The 24,223-nt window shown below is 43.9% G+C and overlaps 1 protein-coding gene across 1 annotated transcript in view; it reads right to left on the reverse strand.

Annotated features, from left to right (window-relative positions):
- The window catches only part of LOC311115017 (YTH domain-containing protein 1-like), a 53,593-nt gene extending 29,632 nt beyond the window's left edge, over positions 1-23,961 (reverse strand). Inside the window, exons 1-7 of the mRNA XM_084190235.1 lie at positions 22,583-23,961; positions 16,619-16,720; positions 16,047-16,354; positions 4,477-4,825; positions 2,854-3,002; positions 1,949-2,057; positions 17-134 (exon numbers count right to left, since the gene is read on the reverse strand). Coding sequence (XP_084046361.1) covers positions 17-134; positions 1,949-2,057; positions 2,854-3,002; positions 4,477-4,825; positions 16,047-16,354; positions 16,619-16,720; positions 22,583-22,610 — 1,163 coding nt within the window. The 5' untranslated portion in view covers positions 22,611-23,961. The remainder of the gene's footprint in view (positions 1-16; positions 135-1,948; positions 2,058-2,853; positions 3,003-4,476; positions 4,826-16,046; positions 16,355-16,618; positions 16,721-22,582) is intronic.
- Between the last annotated feature and the right edge of the window lie 262 nt (positions 23,962-24,223).

Below are 24,223 nucleotides of genomic sequence, written 5' to 3' on the forward strand. Positions count from 1 at the left end.
ATGGCTTAGGCCTTACCTGCAGATCCAGTCGATCCTGAACACCCCACCCAGCATCTTGGCGTTCATCCCAGCAGGCAGGACCCAGTGGATGGGAGACCCTCCATGATGGGACTCAGAGGACAGCCTGGCAAAACCTGGAGGAGGACACACTCATTTTTATTAACCTTATTTCAGGACTGTCGTCTCGCGCTGTTGAGTTAAAAAGGGCGATCAACATTTACACAACACTGAAAGAAAGGCAACTCCAGTCCTGGGGGAGCTTTGACACTTCTGGTGGAGTTGAATACATATACAGTGGGGAGAACAAGTATTTGATACACTGCTGATTTTGAAGGTTTTCCTACATACAAAGCATGTAGAGGTCTGTAATTTTTATCATAGGTACCCTTCAACTGTGAGAGACGGAATCTAAAACAAAAATCCAGAAAATCACATTGTATGATTTTTAAGTAATTAATTTGCATTTTATTGCATGACATAAGTATTTGATACATCAGAAAAGCAGAACTTAATATTTGGTACAGAAACCTTTGTTTGCAATTACAGAGTTCATATGTTTCCTGTAGGTCTTGACCAGGTTTGCACATACTGCAGCAGGGATTTTGGCCCACTCCTCCATACAGACCTTCTCCAGATCCTTCAGGTTTCAGGGCTGTCGCTGGGCAATACGGACTTTCGGCTCCCTCCAAAGATTTTCTATTGGGTTCAGGTCTGGAGACTGGCTAGGCCACTCCAAGACCTTGAGATGCTTCTTACGGAGCCACTCCTTAGTTGCCCTGGCTGTGTGTTTCGGGTCATTGTCATGCTGGAAGACCCAGCCACGACCCATCTTCAATGCTCTTACTGAGGGAAGGAGGTTGTTGGCCAAGATCTCGCGATACATGGCCCCATCCATCCACCCCTCAATACGGTGCAGTCGTCCTGTCCCCTTTGCAGAAAAGCATCCCCAAAGAATGATGTTTCCACCTCCATGCTTCACTGTTGGGATGGTGTTCTTGGGGTTGTACTCATCCTTCTTCTTCCTCCAAACACGGCGAGTGGAGTTTAGACCAAAAAGCTCTATTTTTGTCTCATCAGACCACATGACCTTCTCCCATTCCTCCTCTGGATCATCCAGATGGTCATTGGCAAACTTCAGACAGCCTGGACATGCGCTGGCTTGAGCAGGGGGACCTTGCGTGCGCTGCAGGATTTTAATCCATGACGGCGTAGTGTGTTACTAATGGTTTTCTTTGAGACTGTGGTCCCAGCTCTCTTCAGGTCATTGACCAGGTCCTGCCGTGTAGTTCTGGGCTGATCCCTCACCTTCCTCATGATCATTGATGCCCCACGAGGTATCTTGCATGGAGCCCCAGACCGAGGGTGATTGACCGTCATCTTGAACTTCTTTCATTTTCTAATAATTGCGCCAACAGTTGTTGCCTTCTCACCAAGCTGCTTGCCTATTGTCCTGTAGCCCATCCCAGCCTTGTGCAGGTCTACAATTTTATCCCTGATGTCCTTACACAGCTCTCTGGTCTCGGCCATTGTGGAGAGGTTGGAGTCTGTCTGATTGAGTGTGTGGACAGGTGTCTTTTATACAGGTAACGCGTTCAAACAGGTGCAGTTAATGAGTGGAGAACAGGAGGGCTTCTTAAAGAAAAACTAACAGGTCTGTGAGAGCCGGAATTCTTACTGGTTGGTAGGTGATCAAATACTTATGTCATGCAATAAAATGCAAATGAATTACTTAAAAATCATACAATGTGATTTTCTGGATTTTTGTTTTAGATTCCGTCTCTCACAGTTGAAGTGTACCTATGATAAAAATGACAGACCTCTACATGCTTTGTAAGTAGGAAAACCTGCAAAATCGGCAGTGTATCAAATACTTGTTCTCCCCACTGTATATGGGGCTATTAAGTTAACCACAGGAATAGCAGCCTAATAGCTATCGCTCTGTATTGACCTTGGAACTTGCCACTCTCCTTGACTGAGAAGACCAGGATGACGCTGCGAGCGGAATGGAAGGCAGCGTTCAGCTTCTTCTCATTAACGGGCAGAGTGGACCACACCCCCTGGAAATAACACAGTCAACATTACACTGTTTTGCCTGTGTTCATCGTCGGGAAACAGTTTTCATACAAACTTTTGTTTGTATGTAAAGGCATTTACATTTTAGTCATTTATCCAGAGCGACTTACAGGAGCAATTAGGGTTAAGTGCCTTGCTCAAGGGCACATCGACAGATTTTTTCACCTAGTCGGCTCGGGGATTAGAACCAGCGACCTTTTCGGTTACTGGCACAACGCTCTTAACCACTAAGCTACCTGCCGTAACCAGTGTTTTGTACAGTCTTCTTAAGAGACTATGGTTATGTCCCAAATGGCACCCTATTCACTATGTAGTGCACTACTTTTAACCATGGCACTAGTTTTGGTCAGAGCCCTATGGGTCCTGGTCAAAAGTAGTGCACTACATAGGGAATAGGGTGCCATTTGCGACACAGCTTCTGAGTTAAAGTGATACTGTGAAATTCTGCCATACAAGCCCTTGTTCTACTTCCCCCAGTGTCAGGATAGCATTTTTAATGTCTCTGTGTGCCGTATAACGGAAGTCAGTGGTAGTTTCGCGAACCAATGCTAACTAGCGTTAGTATGACTTATAAATGACTGGAAGTCTACAGATATGGTAGCATCGCTAACTTCCTTTATACGGCACGCAGAGACATGAAAAAATGGTATCCACAAGTTCATCTGACTCTGGGAAAGTAGAACAAAAAGGTATATGTATGCCAGAATTTCAAAGCATCCCTTTAACTCAGAAACTAAATGGCAGAATGTCGCAGTATCCCTTTAAGATGAAGGAGTGCACCTTAGCCTTGGCCAGGGAGACGTTCTCATGGTTGTTGCTCTTGATCAGGAAGAAGCGGGCGTCTCGTAGGACGTACTTCAGCTTGCTGGTCTGGTCCTTGCGAACGGCGCGGACAGACGACGACAGCTTCTCACGCGTCTTCTCAGAACCTGGAGAACGCCACACCGTTTTCAAATGCATGCAAATAACTTATTCATAGCACATGCCATGGCTGCAAAAAAAAAAAACTCAGAACAAGAGCTAAATCTATACATTGATTCTTCAAGCAATGAAAGACATACACGGACAGGTGCAGCAAAGCGGACAGTGAGCTTTCAGGATATAACACCACAGATACGCATCGGTCCCCGGTTCAAATGTTTAAGATTCTAGTGCATCGGTCCGCGAGAGCCCAAACCGATCCAAAAGGGAGCATCGATAAGTAAATCGATTCCAATGTTATGAACCGGGCGGTTGACTAAATGTTTTTCCTGCCTTATTCTGAAAATACCTCTAAATCTGTTGTGACTGAATTGTTGCGTACTCTCCTTCAGCCCATTAAAACCTTTTCTGCATGTAACTGAGCATGACACCGATCCACAAGTCCGATAAACGGTCCTAACAGTGTGGAAGACGACAGCTGATGGCGCCAACGAGAGGGAGACCTACCCGGTCCCTGTTCTAACATTGGTAGGCGACATCTGCATGGAAAAATCATAGGCTTTATTAATTGAGGCACAACCAATGTAATTTGCCGGGTCATTGTTACCAAATGTACTGTGGAAAATTAAGAGTTTTAGCAGCAGAGGTGTCTAGGCTACCGGAGTGGACACAACTCACATCTTGCTGATTGCACATCTTAACTGCTGATTGGGGCTTTTCCATTAAAACAGGTTTGTTTTTTGGTAGTTCTGCTTTAAAACTGTCAGTGCATTTGTTAACCAAATCAAAATATATTTTATATTTGAGATTCTTCAAATAGCCACTTTGTGTGTAAAGTGATCATGGTATTACCACGACAGTGAACTGGGAGGGTGTAACGTGATCACGGTATTACCACGACAGTGGACTAGGAGGGTATAACGTGATCATGGTATTACCACGACAGTGACCTAGGAGGGTGTAACGTGATCATGGTATTACCACGACAGTGGACTAGGAGGGTGTAACGTGATCATGGTATTACCACGACAGTGACCTAGGAGGGTGTAACGTGATCATGGTATTACCACGACAGTGACCTAGGAGGGTGTAACGTGTGGGTGAATAAAAGAGAGTCTGACAACGATAGTGAAAGGAAAGAGAGTCTGACAACGATAGTGAAAGGAAAGAGAGTCTGACAACGATAGTGAAAGGAAAGAGAGTCTGACAACGATAGTGAAAGGAAAGAGAGTCTGACAACGATAGTGAAAGGAAAGAGAGTCCCAATAATCTCTTCTTCCTCCTGAAGTGTGCATTCGTTGACTGCTTCCTGTATAAACATTGAATTGGTGTAGGCATAAGCTAGACGGAATGTCCACCATTTTCTTATACCAGTAATTTCCTTCTTAATCCATGAAGGGAAGTGAACAAGTGCACACTTGGAAGGAGGGACAGATAAATCGGGACATAGCCCACGTGAATGTTGAGCCAGGTGTTTATTACCTGAGGCGTCAGACCCAGAGCCAGAGTGAACCGACTCCCCCTCAGAGAAGGACACCGACTCAGACTGGGAGTCGCTGGCTTCACTGCGAGTGTCGTAATCATTTGGCGCATTCCTGGTTCTCCGGTCCCCTTGCTCCTGCTCATACTCTTCCTCCTCTTCTTCCTCCTCCTCCTCCTCATCTTCCTCTGGGTCATTCTCTCCGTCCTCCTCTTCCTCCATGTTGGAAGGGTTTCCCTCGGAGGACTCGGCCGTGCTGCCCGTCTCCTGGTCGGATGCCTCCTCTTCGGCCTCTTCCTTAGCGGAAGGGCTGACCATGCCAACGCTCTCCTCACCGGGATGCATCAGCTTCTAGACAACAGAACAGAAGGACATCAGTAACCGAACCCTCAGTCTCTACAGAACAGAAGGACATCAGTAACCGAACCCTCAGTCTCTACAGAACAGAAGGACATCAGTAACCTAACCCTCAGTCTCTACAGAACAGAAGGACATCAGTAACCGAACCCTCAGTCTCTACAGAACAGAAGGACATCAGTAACCGAACCCTCAGTCTCTACAGAACACAGAGGAAGGACTAGTGTTGCACGGTATATACACCGAAACTTCTGTACCGATACTAGAACATTAAAAACGGTTCGGTACTCAAATTGTTACTTTGGGTCAAATGTGTCTCACGTCGTCTACTGATGGGGATTAAGTCTGTTTATCAGCACAGCCGATGTCCCCTTAATACTAAAGAGCCAGGCCTCTGTGCCTGCTACACTTAGCCAGTCCTGAAGAACCACTGAACTCACTGGGAGTCTGGTCTGCATCATGTTAGCTCCCCACTCATACTGGCTCTAGTCTGTCCTGAGGAACCACTGGGAGTCTGGTCTGCATCATGTTACCTCCCCACTCATACTGGCTCTAGTCTGTCCTGAAGAACTGAACTCACTGGGAGTCTGGTCCGCATCATGTTAGCTCCCCACTCATACTGGCTCTAGTCTGTTCTGAAGAACTGAACTCACTGGGAGTCTGGTCCGCATCACCACTCATGCTGCACAGAAGTTAACACATTTGAATAATGCAACACGACATGTAGAAATGCTGAAACTGTTAATTACTGTTTGCAAAACAAAAATGTTCATTACAGGCTACAACACTATGAAATGCAAGAAGATGGTCCTCTGTAGCTCAGCTGGTAGAGCACGGCGCTTGTAACGCCAAGGTAGTGGGTTCGATCCCCGGGACCACCCATACACAAAACATTTATGCAGCATTGACTGTAAGTCGCTTTGGATAAAAGCGTCTGCTAAATGGCATATTATTATTATTATATTATTAAGATACCGGTAGCTTCCATCTTTGTAGGCTAACTTTCCTATAGGCCTATTTTAACACTGAAAAGGCTTTTTTTAAATTAAAATATGTGACATTGTTACACACAAGGATATAGCATGACATTTCAAACTATTAATTTAATAAAAACAACAAACGTTTCAATGCAGCCTATAGTTTTTATGACGTGCACTCCATAAAAAGCCCGGCAGCTGACTGGTAGCCTGTTGGTTAGGTCGTCCAATCAAAGCGGCACCCGATGCTCAACGTGTAGCAAGTGGAGTGAGAGTTCACTAAAATGCAATGAAAGACGGAATAAGTAGACTGTTGTTTTATCTGAATGGGGTGGTGGAGAAGGCGTAGCATGTAGCCTCAATTAGCCTGGCTAGCTATAGCTGGCTAGCTCCTCTAGGCTACTCCAGTCAAGATGGACACTTGTTTTATGGGATGATGAATAACATTGTGGCCTGCTACATGCTAGCTAGTCTTAGCCGTACTGTCTGCTCGCTACCATGTCACACGCAGCGGCCCCCTCATCTGCAGCGAGAACACCAGCGTACCCTCCCTCGCGCAGTAGTGCTCAGGTTTTTTAAAATAATTTAAAAAACATGTATATCCTGGGAAAAAAAATTAATGATACTACTCGAATAGTGAAATTATTTTTAACCCCCCATCCCAAATGACACCCTATTCCATATATAGTGCACTACCTTTGACCAGGGCCTCTACCTTTGACTCTGTTGTGCATATCCTAGTTGCATCCCAAATGGCCCATAGTGCTCTGGTCTAAAGTAGTGCACTACATAGGGAATAGGGTGTCATAGGGCTCTGGGTCTAAAGTAGTGCACTACATAGGGAATAGGGTGTCATAGGGCTCTGGGTCTAAAGTAGTGCACTACATAGGGAATAGGGTGTCATAGGGCTCTGGGTCTAAAGTAGTGCACTACATAGGGAATAGGGTGTCATAGGGCTCTGGTCTAAAGTAGTGCACTACATAGGGAATAGGGTGTCATAGGGCTCTGGGTCTAAAGTAGTGCACTACATAGGGAATAGGGTGTCATAGGGCTCTGGGTCTAAAGTAGTGCACTACATAGGGAATAGGGTGTCATAGGGCTCTGGGTCTAAAGTAGTGCACTATATAGGGAATAGGGTGTCATAGGGCTCTGGGTCTAAAGTAGTGCACTACATAGGGAATAGGGTGTCATAGGGCTCTGGGTCTAAAGTAGTGCACTATATAGGGAATAGGGTGTCATAGGGCTCTGGGTCTAAAGTAGTGCACTACATAGGGAATAGGGTGCCACTTGGGATGTACAACATAGGGCTTCAGAGTTACACAACCAGGGTTGGGTAGGTTACTTTCTAAATGTAATCTGTTACAGTTATTAATTACCAGTCCAAAATTGTAATCAGTAACGTAACTTTTGGATTACCCGAACTCGTAATGTGAATACTTAATACTAATTGTAATTATTTTGCAATATAGCCTATTTATTGCCTTACCTCCATAACTTGCTACATTTGCACACACTGTATATATATTTTCTGTTGTATTTTTTGACTTTATGTTTTGTTTTCAAGTAGATTTAAGTCAAAACTGTAACTCGGTCTTCTTGGTAAGCAACGCTAGTGTAGATTTGACCTTGTTTTTTAAGATTATTGTCCTGCTGAAAGGTGAATTCATCTCCCAGTGTCTGGTGGAAAGCAGACAACCAGGTTTACCTCTAGGATTTTGCCTGTGCTTAGCTCCATTCCGTTTTTTTTTTTTTTTTATCCTGCAAAACTCCCCAGTTCTATAAAGATTACAAGCATACCCATAACATGATGCAGCCACCACTATGCTTGCAAATATGGAGAGTGGAACTCAGTAATGTGTTGTATTGGATTTGCCCCAAACATAACTTTCTGTCCTGAATACAAAGTGTTAATTGCGTTGCCACATTTTTTTGCAGTATTACTGTAGTGCCTTGTTGGTTTGTGTTGCTTCCGTCCCTCTCCTCGTCCTGGGGCTCGAACCAGGGACCCTCTGAACACATCAACTGCCGCCTCCGGGAAAACTCCAGGGTTGGATGGCATACCAGTCGAGGTATACCAAACCTTTTTTGATATACTCAGGGGACCGTTATTAGCCTGTTTTAACCACTCCTATGTAAATGGTATATTATCAGACACTCAAGAAGAAGGTCTGATTTCATTATTACTGAAACAGGATACAAGTGGGAAATATAAAGATCCAGTCCATTAAAAAAAATGGAGGCCCCTTACACGTCAGTGTGGCGATGCAAAAATTATAGCAAAATGTATAGAATAAAAAAGGTATTGTCAGACATTATTCATTCAAAATGTATATAATTTCTTACAACCAACAATAACTTTTGATCTGGCAGTTACCTAAATTCTGGCTTCATCTGCAATGGACTCTTTTTGTCATTCTAACCCAATTTTTGGGCTACCCAAGAGGAAACAACGGCGTCACAGAGGCAAGAGAGGATCCTGGCGAGTTTAAGGTGAAGGGAAAACCAGCCACCTCTTCCCGCCATTCTACTGGCCAATGTACAGTCACTTGATAATAAGATGGATGACCTCAGAGCACGGATTTGCTACCAACGGGACTCTGCTTTTCTGAAACATGGCTCTCGGACAATATACCCCCCCTCATGGCTATCCTACTCAATGGATTCCCCATTCACCGTGCAGACAGGACAGTGGAGTCAGGGAAATTGAGAAGGGGGAGGGCTTTGACTTTTCATCAACAACTAGTGTGCTGACTCAAGCGCGGTGGAAGTGTCGACCCCATTGTTCACTCGTCTTGGAATACCCAATGGTAAAATGCTGACCCTTCTACCTCGAGAGAGTTTTCAGCTGTTATCGTGACTGTTCTATATCTATATATATATATATATATATATATATATATATATATATACATATATATACACACACACACACACACACACACACACACATTCCACCTCAGGACAAGAAATATAACAAGCTGGCACTTAATTAACTGTACGAGGCTATAAACAAGCAGGAAAACGTACATCCAAAGGCTGACTTCTTGGTTGCCGGTGATTTTAATTCTGCGTCATTAAGACACGTGATGCCCAACTTCCATCAACACGTCTTCCTCACCACTAGGGGCGATAGAGTCCTAGACCACTGTTATTCTACCCACACGCAAGCAAGCATACATACATACACAGTTGAAGTCGGAAATGTACATACACCTTAACCAAATACATTTAAACTCAGTTTTTCACAATTCCTGACATTTAATCCAAGTAAAAAAAAAAAATCCCTGTTTTAGGTCAGTTAGGATCACCACTTTATTTTAAGAATGTGAAATGTCAGAATAATAGTAGAGAGAATGATTTATTTCAGCTTTTATTTCTTTCATCACATTCCCAGTTGGTCAGAAGTTTACATACACTCAATTAGTATTTGGTAGCATTGCCTTTAAATTGTTTAACTTGGGTCAAACGTTTCGGGTAGCCTTCCACAAGCTTCCCACAATAAGTTGGGTGAATTTTGGCCCATTCCTCCTGACAGAGCTGGTGTAACTGAGTCAGGTTTGTAGGCCTCCTTGCTCGCACACACTTTTTCTTTTTCAGTTCTGCCCACAAATGTTCTATAGGATTGAGGTCAGGGCTTTGTGATGGCCACTCCAATACCTTGACTTTGTTGTCCTTAAGCCAATTTGCCACAACTTTGGAAGTATACTTGGGGTCGTTGTCCATTTGGAAGACCCATTTGCGACCCAGCTTTAACTTCCTGACTGATGTCTTGAGATGTTGCTTCAATATATCCACATAATTTTCCTTCCTCATGATGCCATAAATTTTGTGAAGTTCACCAGTCCTTCCTGCAGCAAAGCATCCCCACAGCATGATGCTGCCACCCCCGTGCTTCACGGTTGGGATGGTGTTCTTCGGCTTACAAGCAACCCCCTTTTTCCTCCAAACATAACGATGGTCATTATGGCCAAAAGGTTCTACTTTTGTTTCATCAGACCAGAGGACATTTCTCCAAAAAGTACGATCTTTGTCCCCATGTGCAGTTGCAAACCATAGTCTGGCTTTTTTATGGCGGTTTTGGAGCAGTGTCTTCTTCCTTGCTGAGTGGCCTTTCAGGTTATGTCGATATAGGACTTGTTTTACTGTGAATATAGATAACTTTTGTACCCGTTTCCTCCAGCATCTTCACAAGGTCCTTTGCTGTTGTTCTGGGATTGATTTGCACTTTTTGCACCAAAGTACGTTCATCTCTAGGAGACAGAACGCGTCTCCTTCCTGAGCGGTATGACGGCTGCGTGGTCCCATGGTGTTTATACTTGCGTACTATTGTTTGTACAGATGAACGTGGTACCTTCAGACGTTTGGAAATTGCTCCCAAGGATGAACCAGACTTGTGGAGGTCTACCATTTTTTTCTGAGGTCTTGGCTGATTTCTTTTGATTTTCCCATGATGTCAAGCAAAGAGGCACTGAGTTTGAAGGTAGGCCTTGAAATACATCCACAGGTACACCTCCAATTGACTCAAATGATGTCAATTAGCCTATCAGAAGCTTCTAAAGTCATGACATCATTTTCTGGAATTTTCCAAGCTGTTTAAAGGCACAGTCAACTTAGTGTATGTAAACTTCAGACCCACTGGAATTGTGACACAGTGAATTATAAGTGAAATAATCTGTCTGTAAACAATTGTTGGAAAAATTACTTGTGTCATGCACTTGCCAAAACGATAGTCTGTTAACAAGACATTTGTGGAGTGGCTGAAAAACATGTTTTAAGGTGACTAAATTGCTTGGAGTAACCGTGGATTGTAAACTTCCATGGTCAAAACCTATTGACACAACAGTAGCTAAGATGGGGAGAAGTCTGTCTATAATTAAGCGCTGCTCTACCTTCTTAACAACACTATCAACAAGGCAGGTCCTACAGGCCCTAGTTTTGTCGCACCTGGACTACTGTTCAGTCGTGTGGTCAGGTGCCACAAAAAAGGACTTAGGAAAATTGCAATTGGCTCAGAACAGGGCAGCACGGCTGGCCCATGGATGTACACAGAGAGCTAATATTAATAATATGCATGTCAATCTCTCCTGGCTCAAAGTGGAGGAGAGATTGACTTCATCACTACTTGTATTTATGAGAGGTATTAACATGTTGAATGCACCGAGCTGTCTGTTTGAAATACTGGCGCACCCATGTATACCCCACAAGACATGCCACCAGAGGTCTCTTCACAGTCCCCAAGTCCAGAACAGACTATGAGAGGCGCACAGTACTACATAGAGCCATGACTACATGGAACTCTATTCCACATCATAAAACATAAAAGAAAACACCTTATGGAACCGAGGGGACTGTGAAGCAACACAAACATAGGCACAGACACATGCAGAAACACACACACGATAACATACGCACTATACACATATGTACACATGATTTTGTACTGTAGATATGTGGTAGTGGAGTAGATGCCTGAGGGCACACAGTGTGTTGTGAAATCTGTGAATGTATTGTACTAAAATTGTATGAACTGCCTTAATTTTGCTGGACCCCAGGAAGAGTAGCTGCTGACTTGGCAGCAGCTAATGGGGATCCTTAATAAATACAAATGGGGTGTGTGCTCAGTCCCCTCCTGTACTCCCTGTTCACCCGCGACTGCGTGGCCGCGCACGACTCCAACACCATCAAGTTTGCTGACGACACAACGGTGGTAGGCCTGATCACCAACAACGATGAGACAGCCTACAGCAGCATTTCCCAAAACTCTGTCCTGGGGACCTCAAGGGGTGCACGTTTTGGTTTTTTTGCCCTAGCACTACACAGCTGATTCAAATAAAAATCAACTAATCATCAAGCTTTGATTATTTGAAACGCTGGCCTACAGGGAGCTAGAGCAACAACCTCTCCCTCAACGTCAAGGAGCTGGTCGTGGACTATAAAAGGGGGGGGCGAGCACACCCCCATCCACGTCGACGGGGCTGCAGTGGAGCAGGTCGAGAGCTTCAAGTTCCTCGGTGTCCAAATCACTAAGGACTTAAAAATGGTCCACACACGGCGCCTCTTCCCCACTCAGAAGGTTGAAAAGGTTTGGGCCCTCAAAAAGTTATCCATCTGTACCATTGAGAGCATCTTGACTGGCTGCATCACCGCCTGGTATGGCAACAGCACCGCCCTCTATCGCATGGCGCTACAGAGGTTGGTGCTGAACAGCCCAGTTCATCACTGCAGCCGAGCTCCCTCCCATCAGGTTGTGTGAAAATAAGGCCCAGAGAATTGTTACACTCCAGCCTCCCATGTCATAGACTGTTCTCTTCTTTCGCAAGCGGTGCATCAAGTCTGACACCAACAGGCACCTGAACAGCTTCTATCCCCAAGCCATAAATAATATAATATGCCATTTAGCATTTGCTTCAAAAGATTGCTAAATAGCGAACTAAATGGCTAAACAGACTGAGTTGACCATTTTTGCACTGTCTTTATGCACTGTAACGCAGGGCCCTACAGATTCACACCCCGACACACACTTACTCCATCATTCGCGCACACACACACATAATACAGTGCCTTGCAAAAGTATTCATCCCCCTTGGCGTTTTTCCTATTTTGTTGCATTACAACCTGTAATTTAAATGGGTTTTTATTTATTATTTTTTATTTGGATTTCATGTAATGGACATACACAAAATAGTCCAAATTGGTGAAGTGGAATGAAAAAAATAACTTAAACAAATTCTAAATAACTAATAACGGAAGTGGTGCGTGCGTAGGTATTCACAAGATCTGGTGCAACCAATTACCTTCAGAAGTCACATAATTAGTTAAATAAAGTCCACCTGTGTGCAATCTAAGTGTCACATGATCTGTCACATACACACCTGTTCTGAAAGGCCCCAGACTCTGCAACACCACTAAGCAAGGGGCACCACCAAGCAAGCGGCACCATGAAGATCAAGGAGCTCTCCAAACAGGTCAGGGACAAAGTTGTGGAGAAGTACAGATCAGGGTTGGGTAATAAAAAAATATCTGAAAATGTGAACATCCCACGGAGCACCATCTAAAATCCATTATTAAAAAAATTGAAAGAATATGGCACCACAACAAACCTGCCAAGAGAGGGCCGTCCACCAAAACTCATGGACCAGGCAAGGAGGGCATTAATCAGAGGCAACAAAGACACCAAAGATAACCCTGAAGGAGCTGCAAAGCTCCACACATTTGGTGTTCGCCAAAAGGCAAGTGGGAGACTCCCCAAACATATGGAAGAAGGTACATCTCTGGTGAGATGAGACTAAAATTGAGCTTTTTTGCCATCAAGGAAAACGCTATGTCTGGCACAAGCTTATAGAGACCTACCCCAAGAGACTTGCAGCTGTAATTGCTGCAAAAGGTGAATAGTTATGCACGCTCAAGTTCCGTTTTTTTGTCTTATTTCTAGTTTGTTTCGCCCCCAAAAAAATATTTTGCAACTTCAAAGTGGTAGGCATGTAGTGTAAATCAAATGATACAAACATTTTCATTCCAGGTTGTAAGACAACAAAATAAGAAAAATACCAAGGGGGTGAATACTTTCGCAAGCCACTGTATGCTCGTACATTTATACTGATTCTATACACACGCACACCCACTCACATACAATCATCATACACGCTGCTGCTACTCTGTTTATCATACATCCTGAATCCTAGTCACCTTACCCCTGCACATTGTTAATATGGTATTGGAACTGACCCTGTATATAGTCACCTTACCCCTATACATATCTACCTCCATCACTCCAGTATCCCTGCACATTGTTAATATGGAACTGACCCTGTATATAGTCACCTGACCCTGTATAGTCACCTGACCCTGTATATAGATTCTTACTTTCTCATATTCTTCTTATTTCTCGTGTGTTTTTGTTCTATCTTGTTATTTGTAATACTACATTGTTATTGATTACAGCTTGCAAGAAAGGCATTTCACTGTACTTGTGCATGTGACATTAAAACTTAGCTCCATGCGTTTATCCAAGTTTCATGTATAATCTTTAGATGCCTACAGCAGTCACACCACTAGAATACATAGCTTGGTCTGTAGCCTACAAAGCCTATTCCTGCTCTTTTCCTGCAATCCATCAAACGCATTTGGTGTGTCATCATAGAGGTCTCTGATTGGTGGTCATCATTTGGTGTGTCATCATAGTGGTCTCTGATTGGTGGTCATCATTTGGTGTGTCATCATAGTGGTCTCTGACTTGTGGTCAGACTCGCTCTGGCAGAACAAACTTAAAACTTGTTTCAATGCTGATTTGAATGTCATTGAGAAAACTAATATTTTTTTACGCAAACATCCTTTCTGAAGTAATCATCTAGTTTTTCAAAAATATCTAATCTGATTACAATATTTTAGATGGTAACATAACGGATTACAGTTTTTTTTTTTTGTAATACGTTACTCCCCAATCCTGCACACAATTTAGGAATATACTTGATACAAGTAGGCCTAGACTAGGGTTGGGCGGTCTACAGATTTTCATATCGTCATACTGTCCTCCTCTCACCACGGGATTGACGGTATTACCTGCTTAGTACACAAGGGGGCGCCAGAAAATGCAACAACAAAAAAGCCCATTGGCTGTCTATTACCAGAATGCTAACATAATTAGCACAAGTAACAGCGAATTTCCATGGAGGCTGCTAGCTAAATATGCTAACGAACGCAAACGAAAATAAACTAATTGCAAAGACAGGCAATCCAGCTCATAAAGTTATACATATATTAGGTAGAAGCTATCGAATGTTATTTTGGGTTTGGACATTTACAAGCGAAGGTGAATTAGAGGCATTGTGCAAATGGACAACGTTTTGATGCATGGAGTAATGGCTCTGTTGCTAGGGCAACGGGAGCATGCAGTAATGGCTCTGTTGCTAGGGCAACGGGAGCATGCAGTAATGGCTCTCCAGCAGCATGTCTACACGCCGTGTCTGTGTGGAGTCTGGAGTCGCTAGGGCAACGGGCGGAGCAGTCTGGTGTCGCTAGGGCAACGGGCGGAGCAGTCGAGGGGGAGCAGCAGATGTGCCTCTTAATTCAGCCACTTAGTAAGTTAAACTAGAGGGTCGTGTTAACACATATTTTCACGCAGGAAAAAAATTATATTTAAAAACACCTAAGAAATATCTTGCTGCGTTTCGTAAACGTTGATCTAAAATGCTTCCTATTGTCATTTCTGTTCGGCATCAGACTAATTCTGTGCTTCAGTTGCACTTTTGAACTCAGATGAGAATTCAGGAATGGTCGTTCTCTCAGCAGACAGCTCTGACTGATGTCTAGCTACTTTTCTCTGGTACTTTTCTTGGTGTAGCCAGACTACAGTAAAATGCAAGATTAACTTTAAGCAAAACATTGGGACATGTAGCTGGCTACATTCTTTCTATGATAAACATTAGAAATATGATGGCCATGCATAGTTTTTGCCAAAAATACCTTGCATTTTTTCATTTTAAGTCCATTTACTCGTGTGGCTGCTAGCCAAATAGCATTGCACCTCTGTTGTCATCTGATGAAAATGAAGCTATTTTTCTGACGAATGTGTTGCATTAATGTATTTTCTGTGAAGGAAAACTGTAGTTGCACGTCCCTGATCACTCCGTTGACGCAAAAAAAACACTTGACTTTCATTATAAAACGCGACCCCTGTCAACACACAGCTGGACTCACCTTGCTCCCGTTTTCTCCTGCTGTTTCATTTACAAACAAACACCTGACTGGCTCAGCTGTTCTGGGGAACTAAGTAAGCTTCATAATGTAAAATAATGTGACGGGTGAAATGAAGAACGCGATCTGCTTCATCTCCTGACGTATTGAACAAGCTAACTGCAGGTATTTACTTAAAACTATTTGCTACAAATATTAAAAACGTATCGAAAAACTTCAAAGGAATAGTTCAACGGTATTGAAAAACTACCCTGTGGCTATTTCCAAATACCCCGGTATACGGTATACCGCCCAAGCCTAACCTAGCCACTTGATTTTGGGACGGAAACAATACGTGCCTTGGATTAAGTTACATACCATGTGCTGTTCAACGGCGATCCTGGAGTGACAAAGCACTTCTGGCTTTCATCCTCTCCCTCACACCGGGGACACCAGGTGACTGTAAATATCTATCTAATTCATGCCCACCAGGACCAGATTTGAACAGTCCTGCAGCTATAGCTAAAGTGATTTCCCCCTGTGATCTTTAATAAAGCTGCTCCTACCTCTGTGGTGAGCTCAGGCATGAGGGGCTTGATCCTCTGTCTGTCTGGCTCTCTCCTGCGGCCCAGGGGCTTGTCAGGCTGGGCTGTTTTGGGAGGATCTCTCATAGGATGGGTCTTCCTGTCCTCGTAGTAATCTTCAGTCCTGTACTCGGAGGGGTGCCGTCCCCGCCTGGGGTTGACAGGCTTTTTCCCGCTGGCCCCAGCCGAGGGGGCAGATCTCTTAGTGGCCTGTCTGGTGGTGGTGTGAGCCGAGGGCCGCAGACGCTTCAGCTCGTGGTTATCCCCTCGGTCGTTCTTCCTCTTAGACCCTGGAGGGGGAAAAGCCATATTCATCTTCAATATCAAGGCCAATATGTAACCTGGTCTGTTTGGGACTGGCTTCGACACCGAATTCAATCAAATAAATAAGAAGAAAGAAACAACTTGTTTTTTTAACGTGTGCACCCTTATTAAACTGCTCGTCAACTCTACTGCAAACCGGGATGATGACAATGAGTGGATTTAGCATGAACAGACTCAGACAATATAGGCTTTTAAATCTGTCGATTCACAGAACTGTGTGGTAAAAGTACCTTTTTTCTGGTTGACGCGGTGTTCACTCTCCGGGTTGTAGAGCTCGTCGTCCTGATCAGGGGCCTCGGTGAGGATGTCGTCCAGCACGCTGAGCTCTCCCTCTGGAGGACAGATGGAAACCACACTTAGGCATGGTAGATTTCAACTAACACAGAGCGCACTTCCTTTACATAGTGCACCGTGTAGAGCTGGGCAGCCCAATCCTGATCCTGGAGGGCCGGTTTTCATGCTCTCTTTCTAAATCAGGAACTAATTCAGACCTGGGACACCAGGTGAGTGCAATTAACTACCAGTAGAAACAAAAAGCAGAAGTGTTTCGGCCCTCCAGGACCAGGATTGGGCAGCCCTGATGTAGGAAATAGGATGCTACTTGGGACGTAACCAGCATTATCGTTTTATAATTTAGTGGAATCTGTGTGCGCGCAGAACAGAGGGGATCACCTCTGGCCTAGCGAGCTGATGAAATAGTTTGGACTGGCATTGTAGCCTGTGCACGGGGCTAATCAATGGTTTGGGCCATGTACAGTATATAGATAGCCTTTGCATGGTCCATATTATCAGGTATTAGCTATTAGCAATAAACATTATCACCTTTAGACCAACTGATGCAGCAAAGTGCAAATAAATAGGCTGAAGCATGGGGTTGCATATCTGCATTTACCCTATTGGGCTAATCATTGGCCAGATCTTAAATGTAACCTTTGAACTAGTTATTACCATATTTATTAATTTTATGTCCCCAAAAAACGTTCATAATCACTGAATATAATGTAGGCCTACCTGTTAGGGTAACTCGGGGTAACTCGCCTACCTGTTAGGGTAACTCGGGGTAACTCGCCTACCTGTTAGGGTAACTCGGGGTAACTCGCCTACCTGTTAGGGTAACTCGGGGTAACTCGCCTACCTGTTAGGGTAACTCGGGGTAACTCGCCTACCTGTTAGGGTAACTCGGGGTAACTCGCCTACCTGTTAGGGTAACTCGGGGTAACTCGCCTACCTGTTAGGGTAACTCGGGGTAACTCGCCTACCTGTTAGGGTAACTCGGGGTAACTCGCCTACCTGTTAGGGTAACTCGGGGTAACTCGCCTACCTGTTAGGGTAACTCGGGGTAACTCGCCACCCGGGGTAAAATACCCCTGCCTGTACTTCTCACAGAAACCACTTCACGTCACAATTTTCCCCCTCAACACTTTCCCTGTTTTCCACTACTCTTGCTCAACAAAAAATATTAATGTCTCATCACAATTGTTTAAGTCATTCCAAATAAATGATTGAGGTAGAGAGGCATTGTACCCCAAGTCACACTACAATTGACCGATGTTACATTGAGCCCCACTCTCCCCTAATGCACTCACTGCGAATTGCGGAGCAGTCAAAGTGTTTCACCATGCTCCTGCTAAAAACCCTGGGTTTAAAAATGGCGCAGTTCGCGCATATTTAGGAGTTGAGAAATAAATAAAGTAGTAATGGAAAGCTGGGATTCCCCTCATTTTAACAAAAAAAACATTAAAAACTGCTGTTTTCGCGATTGCAAGAATTGTTGTGCATTGACTGATTGTCAGAATGCATGTTTCCCTCCCTATGGCAATTATAACATGAATACACGAGCTGAATATTTATCTAGCATAGAACACAACAAGCCAACTAGGTAAATAGATCAACTATTGTACTAAGTGGTTGTTAGATTTTTCTATTATTTACTCATTTTGTTTGCAGAGGAAAAGTACATGTGGAATGTTCTAGCATCTTCCGAATTCGCCTCAGCAGTAATATTTTTTCCATGTTCCATATTTTTTGTTGTTGCGTGGCGGCAATGATTTTTGCCGTGGCGCAGCACCAAAGCAAAAATGAGCGCAGCGGAAACACTGATGTGACCAATAGGGCCTGACCTATAGCCTATCATAATCTCATCAATAAATTGGTTATAACAAACTTCGAACACAGTAACGCGTGACAGCAAAATGGGTGCGGAGGACGAGGAAAATAAACTCAAAACGGGCGAATATTTACTGGTTGCTCAGGAGGGAAAGGTAAAGTCAGGTCTGTGGAAAGACATTTGACTTAGTTGTGGAAACTACTGGAGATCAAGAAAAAGGAGGGTATATGAGCAAGCGTTGCGTGAATATTATGTGTGCCAAAACGTTTGTGTTAGATTACAATATAATTTCTGACCATTTGGAACAGTGTAAACAACAATAAATAAATAAGTGTACCAGAGAGTCTGTTCTAACGAGATTTGTATATATATATATATATATATATATATATATATATATATATATATATATATATATATATATAATATAAGCCTTTATTACAGCAGACTAAAAACATATATACACTACTGGTCAAAAGTTTGGACACACCTACTCATTCAAGGGTTTTTCGTTACTTTTACTATTTTCTACATTGTAGAATAATAGTGAAGACATCAAAACTATGAAATAACACATATGGAATCATGTAGTAACCTAAAAACTGTTAAACAAATCAAAATATATTTTATATTTCAGATTCTTCAAATAGTCACCCTTCGCCTTGATGACAGCTTTGCACACGCTTGGCATTCTCTCAACCAGCTTCATGGGGTAGTCACCATTTCAATTAACAGGTGTGCCTTAAAAGTTAATTTGTGGAATTTATTTCTTTCTTAATGCGTTTGAGCCAATCAGTTGTGTTGTGACAAGGTAGGGGTGGTAAACAGAAGGTAGCCCTATTTGGTAAAAGACCAAGTCCATATTATGGCAAGAACAGCTCAAATAAGAAAGAGAAACGACAGTCAATCATTACTTTAAGACATGAAGGTCAGTCAATACGGAACATTTATAATAATAATAATAATAAGCCATTTAGCAGACGCTTTTATCCGAAGTGACTTACAGTCATGTGTGCATACATTTTTACGTATGGGTGGTCCCAGGGATCGAACCCACTACACTGGCGTTACAAGCGCCATGCTCTACCAATTGAGCTACAGAGGACCACGAAAGTGGTCAAAGAACTTTGAAAGTTTCTTCGAGTGCTGTCGCAAAATCCATCAAGCGCTATGATGAAACTGGCTCTCATGAGGACCACAACAGGAAAGGAAGACCCAGAGTTACCTCTGCTGCAGAGGAAAGTTCATTAGAGTTACCAGCCTCAGAAATTGCAGCCCAAATAAATGCTTCACAGAGTTCAAGTAACAGACACATCTCAACATCAACTGTGAGGAGAATGTGTGAATCAGGCCTTCATGGTCGAATTGCTGCCAAGAGACCACTACTAAAGGACACCAATAAGAAGAAGAGACTTGCTTGGTCCAAGAAACACGAGCAATGGACATTAGACCGGTGGAAATGTGTCCTTTGGTCAATTTTAAAACTAAAATGCTTGATTGCATTTCAAAGCATGAATGTCTCATATGCTGTGTGATGGCCTCTGTGGTCCTCTGTAGCTCAGCTGGTAGAGCACGGCGCTTGTAACGCCAGGGTAGTGGGTTCGATCCCCGGGACCACCAATACACAAAAAAAAAAAAAAAAAATGTATGCACGCATGACTGTAAGTCGCTTTGGATAAAAGCGTCTGCTAAATGGCATATTATTATTATTATGGCATGAACGAATGATTGATTGATTGATTGATATGGTAGCCTATATTTATATTGAAATCTAGGCCTAAGTAAGTTACGGAATTAAGACTAAACAGGATGCGCTCTTCGGTCTACATCTTGATGGTGGTTATACAAGGCTGAGAAGTTAAGAGCCCATCCTTCTACTCACTGAGCTTATTTATTTCAGAGAAAGTGATTTACAAATGTAAAATATTCAATAGAGAACATACTAGCAATATGCTGGCTACTGTTGATAGTGAGCAAAATACACTTTAGCATTCGTCTTGGCTAGCCTACTGTAGCCATGTGGACATCTCTTTTGGGATGTTTGTGCATCCCAATCAGCCACTCGAAACGGTCTTGAGTGGCAACAAATCTGCCCAATTAGCTGATTCGCTTTCCGTACACCCACTCCTTTCCACACGCCTACTCGCCCATAGTCCGGTCGCCATATTGGGCTGCAGCTACCCATTACCAGAGATACTGTCGAAGAGAGCAGCTTCTTCGACTCACACCCTGACTATTAGAATGGATTGCGTGATCATTTCCTTAGCAACCGCGTGACGCTGCATAACAACGTGAACACGATTGGTCAACAGTCTGCTGGGCGGAGCGTTATGCGTTTCTCCGGTAATTTCCCGCTGGGATTCTTATCTCTTCCTTTTCTAATTTATTTGCCCATACTTGACTGAAACCGGCCATTTGGCTTTCCTCTCCTCACCATATTTAGTGGGGAGTGGAAATTCCAAACGAATGCTTTAGATTTATACATCAGGGTATAACATCTGGCATCTTTGTTCTATCTGTATGAAGATGGGCGGAAACTGCATCTCCAATAGAAATCCCCGATCACACTTGTAGGCGACGTCATGATGACTTTGGCTACCTAAACTCATGCTGGTCGTCTCGCGCCGAACTGCGCATGCGCAGCCAGTCAAATCAAAGGCACTCCTTAGATATAAAGTTATTTTTGACAAAAAAAATGTACAGTTCGTCACTTTCACGAGGTTGGAATAATAACACGTTCAACTCCTTAAGACACTGACTCGAATCTAGGTTGTGCCTTTACATTTCGAGAAAATTAACCACTAAGGAATAATTTTTCACTTTCACTAAAACCCTAAACCCCGGCCTGGTCGAGAAGGGTGCAATTCGGGGCATTCCTGCATCTGCAGGAACCCCTCTTTATACTTGTATTGGTCAATCTTTAAGCTAGTACAGGCGGGAGGCGTTCCACTACAGTAGGTGGCTTTAATGCACAATAACGTTGGACACCAGCTGCCGATAAACCCCACAGAAGAAGGAGCTGGGGGGAAACAGTAGCAAGTCGTACACGGATAGACAGTGTCCATCGTCCTTGCCTGTCAGGCACTGTTTTCCCGCAGTTCTGTTAATGACAGCTTGGGCAGGTGTTCGGCAAGGAAAAATGTGTGCTTGCTTAGCCAGCTAGTCCGGTACTACTAACTGTGGCGACACTTTGTGCTAGCTAACCAGCTGTGCTAGAGTAGACAGTGTCTTTCTCAGCACAGGGTGACACTGTGCTGGCTAACTAACACACGGTGTCGCTAACAAGTTAGCTAGCACATGGTGTCGCCCCAGCCTCCCGCCTGCCTTTGCCCCCGGTTATGTTAACAACAGTGAGGGGACGTTCATGCAGGAACCAATGGGGTGTATATAGATTTTAGTCATTTAGTAGACACTCATCCAGAGCGATTTACAGTAATGAGTACTTTTACTATTTTCTACATTGTAGAATAATAGTGAAGACATCAAAACTATGGGGGGGGGGTTCATGAAGGAACCAATAGGATAGTCGAGGGGGCACCCCGAATTGCGGACTGTAGATGCACACTATTGGCCTGCTCTGCTTGGCCAGCGTTCCCGGAAGTCTCGCGTCTCGGGTTTAGAAACTGTGGCGCTGTTATCTTTGCTAGTTAGCTTTAACATTAACACTAGTATTTAGTAAACAAACGAGTATGATAACTCGTTATCTAGCTATCAAGACGTGGTAACGTTAACCCGGCTGTGTGTAAATTAATATTAGCATCACTGACTGGCCATTCTAAAAGCCAGTTGTGAGAAACTGGACTAGCTAACATCGTTGACAAAGGAATAGGGCCACAATGGTTAGTAAGCTAGCTAACGTTAGCAAGACAGCCAGAGATGTGTATATAATGACGAGATGCTCATGTCTACACCCGAACAATGGGAATCGTCCCAAAGTCGGGAAGGATGGCGACAAACTTAGGTCCAAAATAAGCCCATAGAAACGCATGGGGGTTATTTTGGCGAGTGAAACCTCTCGCTTCGCCTCTTCCTCTCTGAGACAGCTTGTTGCGTCGCTAACCACTGCGATGAACGCTACGTTACGTACCTTTCTCGTCTCGTCTGTCGACCGCCATCTTCCGCCCCTTTCCTCTAACCTTTAGAGGACTCGTTTTGTCTCCTCTCACGGTTACCCGATATCTAACTAGCTACTTATTTAGCAAAAATGTGTTAAATTGATGCCCCCCCCCCCTCAATGTTTACTGGAAGTGGGTCTCATCGTAGCTGCTGAAATGGCGCCTGAACTGCGACCCTCCTTTTTCTTCGTGTTAATTTCCGGCACTCTAGACAGTGTGTTGCGTATTGCTGCCTTTCGCAGGTCGGAGTGCAGATTGCACATTTCTAACAAAAAAGGGGAAACATTTCAATTGCACCACCATCTAACCCTACACCTATACACATCCCACTACGTTGGCCCTAAACGATGGAACCCCTTCTCTCAAAACTCCCTGTAGATCTTCTGCACTAATATTTCTCTGCTGCTGCAACTACCACATTGATCTTTTGTGATTTCTGCTCCATCAGTGCAGTGCAGTTGATCATCGTGGCTATAAACGCAAAAAAAATTCAACCTTACTAAAACGGCAATAAACGCAAAAAAATCAACCTTACTAAAACTCATCCTCTCAGGATCTCTCTCTCTTCAGGCCTACTCACTGGGGGGCTCCCAGTCGAATCCCTCACCCTTGGGCTATCCTCTACTCCTTACTGCCTCAGCATATGAAACCTTCTTCCCCACACGAACTCTGGCAATCTCAACTTGTCTCTCTCTTACAGGGCTCTTCGGATCCCCAGCTGCATGGGCGCCATCCACAGTTTACACACAGTGCTTTTTTAACCCCGACTTCACACTCCCTCTGACTCTGCCCTACAACACACTTTCCACATCATGGGATCTCCCTTCTACATACTGCTGCCACATGTCAAAATCCTTGGCACCTATAGCACCGTAGCGGGTTCCGAACAAACACCCTCACCAAATATATAATTTACCCTAGCCTGACCTTATCAGGTAGAAACTCCATATCAAAGCTCAACAAGACAGACAGGGTATCCTCCATCTCACCATTTCCACCGGGTCTGCGTCTCACCAAACGACGGGCGTCACAAACACCAGGAATACACTTTCTCATCTTATCCACCTCTATACTCAACGCCACCCCACTGATCAGTCCTTTGAGCGGCGCCCTGCTCCGGAGAGCAAAGCACGACACAGGTTGAGCCCAGAAACGCGATGCGGAGTGCCCGCTGCCTCTGGGTGAAGGATTTATTTTATTTTATTTTTGGGCAAAGGATGGGTGAAGGATGCACAAAATAGCAACACAATTCCACTTCCCGAGACTTTGACAGATGTAACAGTTCTTCACCCAACTTGACACAACATAGGGCAGCAGGTAGCTTAGTGGTTAAGAGCGTTGTGCCAGTAACCGAAAGGTCGCTGGTTCTAATCCCAGAGTTTAAAGCAAGTTTGCTGCAAATCTGCTGATATACAACCACATTTCGAAATTGCAACTTGTGTATACTATTCTAACTCAACAGTAAGTTGAGACCCCGACTGAGTTCCTAGTGTACAAGCTAGCTAGCTAGTGTAGCTAGCAGAGGTGGGACCAACTCACTATTATTCAAGTCACAAGCAAGTCTCAAGTCACAAGGTCTGAATCCCAAGTAGAACGGGTCAAGTCTCGAGTCA

The sequence above is a fragment of the Coregonus lavaretus genome (genome assembly GCF_964263955.1).
Source record: "Coregonus lavaretus genome assembly, contig: HAP1_SCAFFOLD_340, whole genome shotgun sequence".
NCBI lineage: Eukaryota > Metazoa > Chordata > Actinopteri > Salmoniformes > Salmonidae > Coregonus > Coregonus lavaretus.